Source organism: Remersonia thermophila, chromosome 6, assembly GCF_042764415.1.
Source record: "Remersonia thermophila strain ATCC 22073 chromosome 6, whole genome shotgun sequence".
Classification (NCBI taxonomy): Eukaryota; Fungi; Ascomycota; class Sordariomycetes; order Sordariales; family Chaetomiaceae; genus Remersonia; species Remersonia thermophila.
The window spans coordinates 2,878,156-2,890,260 of NC_092222.1; the positions used below are offsets into that span (position 1 = coordinate 2,878,156).

Below are 12,105 nucleotides of genomic sequence, written 5' to 3' on the forward strand. Positions count from 1 at the left end.
AAATGGAGACGTCACATCTCCCGAGAACTCGATACGGATTCCCAAACATCGAACCGCCGCAGCCCGATCGCCGACGACATCGAGATTTTTTTTTTTTTTTTTCACGCCATGCTCTCGAGGATGCAGCATAGCCGCTTTGGGTTTTAGGAGTTCTGACAGAGGATTCGTTTTGCTGTTCGAAATGGAAATGTACGAATGTATGATAAGTAGATACCACGACACGATGATGATTGAAACGAGCAATGAGGATTACGGGGTAATGAGCTCGAAGGAATGCCTATTTGCATGTACAGGACGGTGGGAATCAGGGTTTGGGGTTACAAGGTGGATTTATTGCTGCATTAATTCGTACAGTTACCAAGAGAACTTGCTACGTAACAGTCACCACGGAGGAATTCGGGTAGAAGCATCTTGGTGTCAATAAGAGCCAATATTGCGCGCAAACACGCTTCTCCGGGTCGTCCCTATTTTGGGCATCTCGTACTTAATCATCCACCTTGTCGCCACTCTCGGTTCCCTGCCTCAGTGTCCCAGCGTCCCCGATGCGAATGAACCTGAGTGCGGGGGTGCATTCATACCGATCCTCCTTCCCCCTCCCACGTCTCTCTCACCACCCGCCAATACCTCTCCGCATCCGCCCTCACAAGCGCCACATGTTCCCCTCCCACGACCTTTTCCTTCCTCACCCTCACAAACCCCGCCCGCTCCGCCGCCTCGGCATGCGCGTCGACATCCCTCCAGTCCACCAGCGCGTCGTCCACGCCATACAGGTACGTCCTCCGGACCTCGGCCGCCCGCATCGCAGCATCGTTGAGCCCTTCGCGCATCGCCATCACCGGCCCGCCCTGCTCCTGGCCCGGTTGGTACGCCTGTGCCTTGTCCCCCCTGGCGCCAGGCAGCAGATGCCGGAGGGCCAGCATGAACCGAACCGGCCCCACAAACCGGACCCAATACCACGCGCACAGCATGTGCACAAACGGCGCGACCAGCAGCCACCGCCACAGCGGGCCGCGCGCCACGCCGACCGTGAAGGCGCGGTAGCTGGGCCAGTAGCGGAACGTGCCCGGCGCGGAATCCAACACGAGCGCGTAAGGCGGGAGCTGGTACGGCGCGCGGCGGCTGCTGCTGCTGCTGCTGCTGCTGCTGCTGTCGTCGCCCGCCAGCAAACGGCGGAGGGCGATCAGGCTGGTAGCGCCGCCGTTGGAGAAGACGTGGATGAGCAGCTCCGGCTCGCGCGGCCCGCCCGCGCCGACGGTGGCGTCCGGGAAGAAGGACCGAAAAGCGTCGGCCGCCGGCGCGAGCTCGGCCATCCTGGTCTGCTGCCGAAACCAGTGGCGCTGCTCGGAGCGGACGAGCAGGATGGGCGACCAAGGGAACAGCGCCCGGTGCTGGGCCAGGTACTTTGCGACGTGCGCATCGCGCGCGCCCATCCACGACGCGACGAGGATGAGCTTGGGCGCGGCGGGGTTCTGTTGACGCGGCGCGGGCTCCGGCCGGAAGACGTAGACTGCCGGGGACAGCTTGGTCATGAAACCCAGGGGGCTTGCGTCGAGCGTCGTCGCCGCCGGGTTGGACGCCATCGTGGCTTTCCGCCCTGTTGGAACAGTGCCGTGCGTGCCGTGTGTGTCGTATGTGCCGTGCCGTCTGTTGACCCTAAGGTTCGCAAATTTCCAAAACGCTTCCGGCGGGGAGAAGGGGGTGCGTTTCCTCAGCGGCAGTTGTCCAAGACCTCCCCGTCTTATTGACCTTGGGCACGTCCTGAACGTTAGTTTTGTCTGGATGCCGAGGCGTTTCCTTTTTTAGCTCGCCACGCCGAGACTAGTTACACCCGACGCGTTCGATAGCCTTCCCGCAGTAGGCCGAAACCCATGTGAGAGCACGCTGCTGCAAATGAACCACTCGATCCAGGTTATACATGGCAAACAAAACAACGATGACTCTTTGAGTTCAGATGGCCACGCCATTCCCATATTTCATTGTGTTCTAATATACACATAGCATCCGGTAACTCCGATGATGACCCAAAATCTCAACCGCAATTCTGCCGAAAGGCAGCCATGATGACGCGTGTGCAGGTGATCTACTAATCATGTTGCCCGAAAAAAAGGAGCGATGGAATGAATGAGACGCAGTGCGCGAGCATGATTCTATGGACGCTAGAAACCAGTGGAGCCTGGTTGACGGATTAGTACCATCTCCAAGAGCGGCATCAGATGCTCATGTCATGTCAGGCACGGTGCATCCCCCGTCATTGCAAGCATTCCGGTCCGCAAACGCAAACAGGGCCTCTTTTGGCCAACGTGCATGCAAGATAAAAGCAACGGCGACGTACGAGCAGATCTGGGCCACGGACCGCCCAGGGCCAACGGATCCGCTTCTTCAAATGGTTGCGTCCACGGCCTCAAGCGCAGCAAAGGCAAGACATGGCACACCTTCATTCGTCGTCAAGCCTCGGCGTCAGAGGCACTCGCCCTTGCATGGTACCCGGGGGCCAGATCAGGAGGTAAGCTTCATTAGGTATGTTGCCAGCAGCATCCTTCGGAGGGGGGGTATCGCGGGATTGGTGGTGATGGCCCATGTTGGGGCCCAGAGGGCACGTTCCTTGGTGGAGGATGGCGCATGAAAATCCTCAGAGGGCGAAGAGAGGGAGGAAAATAAGGTGCCGCAGAAGCCTTCCCAATGGCCGAAATGTGGCGAACGGCGGCAGGAGGCGTGGTGTATACTGGTACAGTCATGCAACAAGTCTGGTAGGTGCCTGGCTGGGTATTGCCGTGATCGCAGGCACTTTGAAGCGACACACTCCCTGGCATCATGCATGTGCTGGTGTAATGGGGGCTCGGCATCCGGGCGTGACCACGGCAACGTGCATGGTGCTTCAGACGCATCAACAGGTCGTGGGTCGTCGAGTCACCAACAAGCGCATCATCAAGGGAGGGCGCAGGCACAACTGGCCTAAGAGGTTCCAGGAGCTGGGGCAGCAGCGCCTCCCTGGCCCTGGGCCTGGCCCTGCGCGGCAAGCTGGGATTGCCACCAAAGCGCAATGTAGTTTTCGTAACCACCATCTGCCGTCGACGGTTAGCCGTTGCGCGTCGTCCAGGCGCGACACGGAGAGCCTGGGCTGGGATAACTCACAAATGGCATACGGGTCAGCCTGCCCAGCGGCGCCGGCCGCCGGGGGGGCCGCGCCGCTGGCGGGCACGTTCGGGGCGCTGCTTTGGTTAGAAACCTGGCCATAGTTGGGATTGTCATAATCACGGGGCGGGCCGCGACCGCGACCGCCACCGGCAGACTTCTGCCTCTGCAAATCGTTCCGTTAGCGTTAGCCTTCAAGTCGCAGGGTGGGACGGCCTACCGCTGCATCAACCTTGTCCTCGATAGCTCGCTTCGCCTGGGCAATGGCCTCGCGGGTGCCGACAAGGCCGATCTCGCGCTCCACCTCGCCCGGACCCGACGATTGCGAGACGTTGATCTTGCATCCAGTCATGTCCTGCATCTCGCGGATGGTTTCGCCACGCTTGCCGATGATCATGCCGACCGCGTCCGAGGGCACAAAGATCGAGTCGTTGACCTTTTCGTTTCCACCACCGCCAAAGTTCTCGGGGCGGCCGGGTCGGGCTCCCGGGTTGTGCCCGTTCCTGCTGTCGCTATCCACAATCTCGAGAATCAGTTCCTTGGCATGCCGTGCAGCGGCGGGAGTGCCGATAAGGTTGACCGGGCGCAACCCGTTCACGCTCTTGTTTTCGCTGACGATGTTGATGTGGCATCCGCTCCGCTCCTGAAGGTCGCGAATGGTCTCTCCACCACGGCCGATGATGAGGCCCACGGTTCTATCGGGGACCATGATCTGAAGGCTGTCCTCTCCCTCCTTGGGCGCCGGAGGGCCAACCGGGCCACGGTCGCGCCCGCCACGGTCACCTTGAGGACCACCGCCTCGAACGCCGCTGTCATGCATGATGCGGTAGATCATATCCTTGGCTATCTCGCGCTGGGCGCGAGGGCCTGTGATTCTGCACTGACGGTACTTGTCGTTCTGGCCGGTCGGCGGGATAAACTGCACCCTGCAACGGCTCTCACCCTCCACGCGGCGCAAATTCTCTCCCTGGCGGCCAATGATCAAACCGACCAGGCTTGCCTCGACTTCGATGGTCTCGGAGTTGTCGTCCTTGCCGCGGATCGGCGACCGATCCCGCCCGCCGTGGGCACCACGAGGCGAGAAGGGTTGGCGACCACGGCCTGGTGAGTACGAGCGGTCGCGGCCGTAGCCGCGATCTTGCCCGCTGTGCTCGGCGCGCCTCTCGTCGCGGTACGGGTTGAAGTTGTCGCGGAAGGCTTCGCGCCCACGCGGGCTCTTGGATCGCGAGCGTTGATAATGGCGAGAATCAGGCTGACGCGAGTCGCCATAGCCGGGGCCTTGTCTCTCGTAAGGGGTGACGCCCTTCTCGGCAGCGTATGCCTTTGCCTTGGCAATCGCATCGGCGAGCTGAACGGTGCCCGAGTTGACGGGCCGGATCGCATTCAGATCGATGCTGCCGCTAGCGGCCGGTTGAGGGTACGGGTACGAGGGAGGCGGCTGATAGGCGGGCGGCTGGGGAGGATAAGCGCCTGGAGCAGCAGGAGGGTAGGCCGGAGGCATATGCGGTGCAGCAGCTGGCGCAGGAACCGAGGGCACGCCTTGCGCCGGTGTTGAAGTCGATGGAGGTCGCTGAGATACATCTGCCGGCAGTTGTCAGATGTGTTGCCAGTGGGCACAAGATCAATCGGCCAATTGCGCGCAGTCACTGGTTCTCACCTCCAAGCATCTTAAGGATGGAATTGATATCAGGAGTCGAGTTCGCCATCTTGGATTCGATGATGGAATGGGTTTTGGCCAGGAAGCGTCGGCGCGAGATTCAATCCAGAAAGGGCCGGCAAAGGTGGCGCAGGGTCAAAGACAACCAGACGAAGAAACGGGATTGACGGGGGAACCAACAGCTATTCCTTCGATACCGATCGAGATCAGAAAAGCATTCGAATCAACCACCCAGCACCTCGGATGCGAACTGCGACGGTGTTGGGTGCAAATTTCGCCTGGCGAGGTGAAAAGGCCAGGTTCGTGACAATTTCATGCATGATTCAGAAGTGGAACGGAGCGTGCTCGGTGAGTGGGTCCCACCGTGCCGGCGTTGTTCCGCCGTTACCATCACGTGATTTGCGACATCATGCACATTGCGTCACAGGGCAACCTCAGCGAAACCCAACAAAAAGCCTGCCGACCTTGTAGTAACGCATAGTTAAGCGTGAAAGGACGCCGCTTTGCAGTTCGAGACTATATTGTTCAAGATTTTTATAATACGAACAACCCATATCGATACTTGGTTGATCTTGGTTTATAAGGTCTTGATCCGCTGTCCACTAATGTAAACTGTTTAAAACCCCCTTCTTGCAATGGGTAATGAACGGGTACCTAGGTCCTTAGTATAAGACTGATCCACGCTGGCGGTGACCTGAATCAATTCGTCATGTTATAGCTGAGGCTTTGTCCTTGTCTTTTGTGCACCCTCAAAAGCCTCGTCCCACTGCTTGGCCCGGGGTTCGCAAGCTGTTGCGGCACATCAAGCTCTCCGGATCAATACCACCTCGATGGGACCCGGCAGAAATGAACCCGTGCTACAAACGAGGCTGGTTTTGCGTTGGCAAGTATTTTGTGTTGACGCTTGTTCAGAAGCAACACAGGAGCTGGTCTTATACAACCCGTCTCTGAACCCCTAAACCTCTGGGAGTCAAACAGGATGCTCCATGTCCACCTACCCTACCTACGGTACCCGGACTGAGACCCTCCATATGGTTGATAGTAGTGCCACAGGTTCTGGTGCTAGTGCTTTCGTCCGCCGTGTTCTACGCCGGTACTGAATCTGACAACCGGGAAAATTTGGAGCCTTGGCCGACGGAGAGTCTTGGGAGTCACTCGTCTTGATATTCCTTGATCACGTCTTGTGTAATAACTGGAAAGAGACCCAAGGCTCAATGTTTTCGTACAGAATCTGTTTGCTTGCTTTGCTCTTAGGGCGACTATGCCTTTGGTTAATAGCTTCTCCAGGTAACAACACTATACCGCCCACTGCCCTAGCTAGGTTCCTGAGGAGGTATGGGCATAGGTATCCATGTCAAACAATCGGCGATTTCATCTCTTATCCTTACGGATCAAGATTGAGCGAGGTCCACAGAGGCTGCAGGGGATCTTTGTATACTGTAGGACAACACTGTCGGCCAAGATGGAATCCCGCCAGACCCGGATGCTCAAGTCTGTCGACAAGCCACTAACAAGATCAAACCCAGTCATAATCACCAAGTCCAAAACTACAGACCTCCGATCCGGGCTTTCTGGGTCTTGTCCACGGGTGTTTGTGTTGAGTTTCCTCCGTCCTTCCTTGCACAGCACCGCCTTCCTTCTTTCAAATTTCCCGCCCTTGTTCCAAAATTGAAAACATCAGGTAGGTTGCTGCTTCCAAAAACATATCTTCCCCGCCTCTGGTCCTTCAAAACAGAAGTTCGTTTTCGCTCAGCAAGAGCCCCCACGAACAGGCAAATTTCAGGCAGCAAGTCTCTCTGAATTTGGCTTTTTAAGGTTTCGCAAAATATTTGAGCGACTCTGAATCTTCCCAGTTTTCTTCCATCTTCCCATTCGCTTTTCCACCTTTACCACTCTTCTCAGATACCAGCTCCTTGTCTCAGTCAACTCCATTCCAAGAACCTTGTCGACACTGACATTTCCTTCCACCTGACAGCACCGCAGGCACCAAGATGTTGTACCCGGCCTTGATGCTCTGGTCCGCTCTCGCTGCCGTCTCTTCGGCGGCGGGCCTGGCGACCAATCTCGCTGCCGAGGCCTTCAGGAACGCACCGCCTGCAATCACCTACTCCATGGCCAAACCCATTCAACAGGTGACGTCGACTAAATTGGTCAAGGTGGCGCCGCAGAATGTCCAGATGCTACGTCCAGTCAACGGGGTCTACTCCAAGAGGTACAATCCGCGGTCTGCCGCGGCCCTCCTCGGCTCCCACCAGCGTCTCGCCGGCGGCTTCGGCTACCAGAACATCACGTCGACCACCGCCTATGGCACCCAGTACTCCGTCGACGCTCAGTTCAACGGCCACCCGCTGTCGTTGATTCTCGACACCGGCAGCTCCGACACATGGGCTGTGGCAAGGAGCTTCCACTGCATTGACTACTCTGGCCAGTCTCTGCCTCAAGACATCTGTGGATTCGGCGACACCTACCCGGAGCCTTTCCAGTATGGCCGCACCGATCCGGAGACGCACCTGTTCATCCAGTATGGTGACGGCGAGATTGTAACGGGCCCCATGGGGTTTTCGGACGTGACTCTCGGCAACATCACTGTCAAGAAGCAGCAGGTCTGCCTGGCGAACACGACCTACTGGTATGGTAACAACCAGACGAGTGGCTTGCTCGGTCTGGCCTTCCCTTCCCTGACCAATGCTTACCTGGGCGACACCCACGAGCACAACTGGGACAACCAGGTGCTGTACTCGCCCCTCTTCACCAGCATGGTTTCCCAGGGCCTCGTCGACCCGGTCTTCAGCATTGCCATTGATCGCAACGCGTCCACCGGCATGCTCGCCTTTGGTGGCATTGCCCCAGCCCCCGGCTTGGACTGGAGCCGGACCGCCAGCCTGGACATGATCATTGTGAGTTCCCCCGGTGGCTTCTCCATGATGTATGCCGATGCTGACAGCGTGACAGACCAACGTGATTTCGATCCCCGAGACGGCGTATCAGTACTCTTTCTACACGATTATCCCAGACGGCTGGTACTTCGACAAGACGACCAATACCAAGAAGGTGCCCTACATTGTCGACAGTGGGACAACCCTCAACTACCTCCCTCCACGTCAGTCTTCCGACTTTGACATGCACATGAGCAGCAGCTGATTCTCCTAGCAGAGCTTGCGGACTCCATCAACGCGGCCTTCGACCCGCCGTCCATCTACCTGTGGACATATGGCGCCTACTTCACCGCCTGCGATGCAATCATCCCGAATGTTGCTGTCATCCTCGACGGCATCAAGTTCACGCTGAATCCAATGGATTTGATCTACCGCAATTTGGTCGATCCGCTCACCGGACTGTGCATGACAGCCTTTGCTGATGGTGGTGCTGGCCCGTACATCCTGGGTGACGCCTTCATGCAGAACGCCTTGGTTGTTTTCGATGTCGGCCAGGCCAAGATGCGCTTTATTCCTCGCCAGCGTTACTGATGGCTGCGGTCTGCAGCCCCGTCCGCTGCAACAATTTCGCCGGGTTTCCTAGGGGATTTATTATGGGTTATGGCGATGGGAGTTGCGTCGAACATGTGGCATTGTGAGCAAAAGAAACGAGAGACTGGGGTTAAATAATAGATGAGCAATCCAAGTTGCGAGTCCCTGGTTTGGGGATCTCGACATGCCTGACCTTCCGCACTGCTCTGCGCCAACCAAGTACCCAAAACATGTGATTTTATCACCTCAAGTCACGCAGGCAAAGGTGTGATGTGCGTGCTTCCAAAAAGATACCCGATGTATGCCGCGTGTAAAATGCCCACAGGGCCTGGTTATTGACTTGGTATGTCTACTGCCCCCATTGTTCGAGTCCGCTGCCAGTCCAGGTCCAGTTCTCCCAAATCTGTCCAACCGTAACTCCAAGACCACAGACCCGTCCGAGGAAAATCAGATGCTTTTCTTTTTGTCGAGTACCATTCCAAACAAAATATTGAATGCAACTCGCTGTTCCCCAACCACAAGCTACGTCGCCATCGCCATTGCCATTACCTGAACGCTCAAGTCCACCAGCGCCAGGGAATATGCCGCGTGTGAACCTTTATAATTAACGTGATGCGTGGCTGACTTGAAATATAGCCGACTCCATTTGCAGGATGCTGTCGTTCCCCCCCTCAAGCGACACTTTGAGCTCAGATGCCGCCCTCGGGGGCCGGGTCTTCATGCTTGGCGGTGCTGCCCTTGCCGCGCCAGGTGCTGACCGCCTTGATGTTTGCGCTGTACCGTTCAATCTCGGTGCCGTATGCCTTCGGGGTGAGCTTGATAAGGGTGTGCAGCGGTACGGGAACCCACGGGCTCTCCTCCTGGGTCTTTTGCATGAAGTAGGCGTAGATGCAACGGATGACGGCTTGGTGGGAAATGATGAGGATATCCTCGCTGCGCTCGAGCTCCATGATGATGGGCTCGAGACGGATAACCACGTCACGATAGCTCTCGCCGCCGCGATAGCGGTAATTGTACTTGTCCTCATCGCGCGCCTGGAAGTCCTCCGGGTACTGGTCCGCGATCTCCTGGTACGTCATTCCATCACACACACCGGCGTCGAGCTCGTCGAGGGCTTTCCACTGCAGCTGGTTGTAGTGCTTGGGTAGGTGTCGTGCCGTCTGGATGGTGCGCTTCAGAGTTGATGTCCAGACCGTAAGCGGCCGATCGCTCTGTGGCAGGTTGGCGGGTTAGCGCATTGTGCTGACAGGGGGGCGAAAGGGGATGTAGGAACGTACGCCGACCGACTGGCGGACTAGTTCTGGGAGCTTGCGGGCGTATTCCTCGCCGCGACTCGACAGGCCCGCATCGCCGCCGATGCGGCCTTCCAGGTTGAGGAGCGATTCGCCATGCTAAGGGGAAGGTGACAGGTCAGCAAATCGAGCGTGTCTGGCCCCAAGAGCACGTGAAAGGGGGGGATACCTACCCGAGATAACCATACCGACCGCGGGCGGATGTGCAGGTTCATAAGGAAGTACACCACCCGGCTCTGCAGGTAATCCTGGATACGGTTGATAAACACCTTCTTGCCGACGTTCATAATCTTGAGGTAGGTCAGGTGGTCCTCGTCGCCGTCTTCGTTGATGGACTTGTAAACCTTCTCGTAGTTGCGGATGCGCTCCCGGAAGTCGAGGGCCGCCTTCTCTGGGTCTTGACCGACATAGTCGGGAGACGAAGTCTTGACGTCGCGGATGTTGGCCATGATCAGCTCTTCGTCGTCGCACTTGGACTCGACGAAGATGACCTCGATACCCTCCTTAGAAACCTGATCGAGCACCCACTTCCGGCGCTCTTTGGTGCTGTTGGTAGCGTCGAAGATGGCGACAACTCCGTTCTCCTCGCGAAACCACTTGAGCATGTCGGCCACGGCGGCCTGGGCGGCCGCGCGGCGCTTGCGCTCACCCTCGGCATTGTTGACGTCAAAGAAGTCGGCCGACGGGTGGGGGGCGTTCTCGCGACGGTAGTTGCCCACGTTGAAGGTGCGAGCAGGGATCGAGAGCCATCTGAGATATCGCTGGGCTGCGAGACACACAAGACACCACTCGTTAGCAACGGCGACAAGGCTCGGGCGAACGACCTTGGGCGGGGCATGACGGCTCACCTTTTTGGGCGATGTAGCTCTTTCCCCGGGCCGGTAGGCCAACCATGACAACGCAGATGCGCGTGTCCTCGGGCATGATGCCCAGGCCGTTCATTCTTGGAGCCATTGTGGAAGAGGCAGACGTTTTGCAGCAACGATGGGAAGGCAGATAAGAGGCAGCCCGGATGGTCGAGACATGGAACAGCAGACGCCTGGGATGAACGACGATGCTGGGCCGAGGGAATACGGCTGTCGTGACAGTCAAGCGTTGGTTATCGCGTGAGCTTTCCCGCCGTGGGGCTCCGATGCGGGTCCGGCGTGCAGTGGCGATGATAAAATCCCCAGCTTGAACCTCGAGGGCCGTTGCGCCAGCGGGCTGAAGGACGGGAGAATCAATGGGTTGCAAGAACAACCTAATGGCGTTATGAGAAAAAAGGGGCTTCAGACAAATGCAATAAATGCAACCCGGGATCGACGGGGGATCACCAGGTGCAGCTCAGGGCGGTATCCAGATGGCATCGTTGGGACATACGATGGATCCCGATGGGCGGAAACGTTTCTAGGACGGAGATGCCCGCTGGTTGACCCCTCCACCCTGGAGATCATCCCGGCTCTTGACCCCTTGCGGGGCCACCCAAGCCGCCGCAGCCTTGCCGTCCGGGTGCGGAGGGACTCGGGACCAATGATGGTGGGGCTCCTCCTGAGCGACTTCCTTCCAGCCGGGGCGTGTGATGCGCTGGGTTTTCACTGCAGAACATGGGACCTGGCTCTTGACCGCCGACCTCTGCCATCCATGCCCTGCCCAAACGCTGCGCCGTTGCCGTTGCACAGGTGAGGGTGGTCTGCGAGGTTCGACAACAACGACAAGCAGGCGCCTCATCGCCGCTCATCGCCGCTCATCGGTGGGTTGACTGACTCGCCAGAATCTTACGTTGAGCAGCCCAGGAGTTATGCGTCCGGGCCGTCTCTTGCCGGCCCTCCTCGCACTGTCGCGGGAAGACCTGGATTTCCGGTGGTTGTTCCTGGCGGTCGGGCACGGTTGGAACCGGGATGCGCACAAAGTCCAGCCGGTCGGAACCGCGGTGATGCGCACAAGCATTGCCCGGGCATTTTCCCATCACCTGTCCCCTTGTCGTGATGGTAAACATGGCGTTAGTGTAGTTTGATCGAACCCCATCTCCGTCAATTGCGCCAAGCAACCCAGAGAGCAGCTGACCTGCAAAAGTCGAGACGATTCCCCTGGAATTGCTTCTTTCGGCGGATCTGAAAGAGGGGGCCATGTGGGGGTGGGAGCCCAACGTTAGCCCAGGAACCCCCCCGACCAGTCAACCCGGCGGAACAGGCGGCAAATCAACAACCCGCAACGGAGCTGGTGGTGGACGGAGACCCTTGGCCAACAGCCCGCTTCCAGAAGAGAGCACATGTTCAAATGCCTGATGCGACCCAGCCGTGACAGTTCAATTGCTTCTCTCATTGGTGTTGATGAAGTCCCACCTGCTCCTGTCTGGCCCCGACCCGACATGCGGGCAGTGAGGTGTACAACAGCATGTGGGGTTGCCAAGCTGGCGTTGTCGTTCGGTATGGGGAAGCAGGTACCGGTCTGCCTACACCAGGGGATTGCGGGGCAACGAGACCGATGATTGCGCCGACCGTTTATCCCTCTGGTACTGAGGATCATTTCCAGCACTATGGCAGCTTTCCAAGGATAGAAGAATGCAAAGGAGAAAAGA

General features: G+C 57.9%; 4 protein-coding genes across 4 annotated transcripts; 1 reads left to right on the forward strand and 3 right to left on the reverse strand.

The window, feature by feature from the left end:
- Window positions 1–572: 572 nt before the first annotated feature.
- On the reverse strand, window positions 573–1,580 carry VTJ83DRAFT_6959 (uncharacterized protein; the record flags this gene model as incomplete). The annotated part of the gene is made up of 1 exon (XM_071013727.1): window positions 573–1,580. The coding sequence occupies one exon, from the start codon at window positions 1,578–1,580 to the stop codon at window positions 573–575; it is 1,008 nt and encodes a 335-aa protein (XP_070864586.1).
- Window positions 1,581–2,952: 1,372 nt separating this feature from the next.
- VTJ83DRAFT_6960 (uncharacterized protein) lies at window positions 2,953–4,838 on the reverse strand (the record flags this gene model as incomplete). The annotated part of the gene is made up of 4 exons (XM_071013729.1): window positions 2,953–3,062; window positions 3,133–3,298; window positions 3,353–4,713; window positions 4,790–4,838. The coding sequence occupies 4 exons, from the start codon at window positions 4,836–4,838 to the stop codon at window positions 2,953–2,955; spliced, it is 1,686 nt and encodes a 561-aa protein (XP_070864587.1).
- Window positions 4,839–6,780: 1,942 nt separating this feature from the next.
- On the forward strand, window positions 6,781–8,256 carry VTJ83DRAFT_6961 (uncharacterized protein; the record flags this gene model as incomplete). The annotated part of the gene is made up of 3 exons (XM_071013730.1): window positions 6,781–7,686; window positions 7,742–7,889; window positions 7,943–8,256. The coding sequence occupies 3 exons, from the start codon at window positions 6,781–6,783 to the stop codon at window positions 8,254–8,256; spliced, it is 1,368 nt and encodes a 455-aa protein (XP_070864588.1).
- Window positions 8,257–8,945: 689 nt separating this feature from the next.
- Window positions 8,946–10,502, reverse strand: VTJ83DRAFT_6962 (uncharacterized protein; the record flags this gene model as incomplete). The annotated part of the gene is made up of 4 exons (XM_071013731.1): window positions 8,946–9,467; window positions 9,534–9,647; window positions 9,722–10,314; window positions 10,397–10,502. The coding sequence occupies 4 exons, from the start codon at window positions 10,500–10,502 to the stop codon at window positions 8,946–8,948; spliced, it is 1,335 nt and encodes a 444-aa protein (XP_070864589.1).
- Window positions 10,503–12,105: the final 1,603 nt, after the last annotated feature.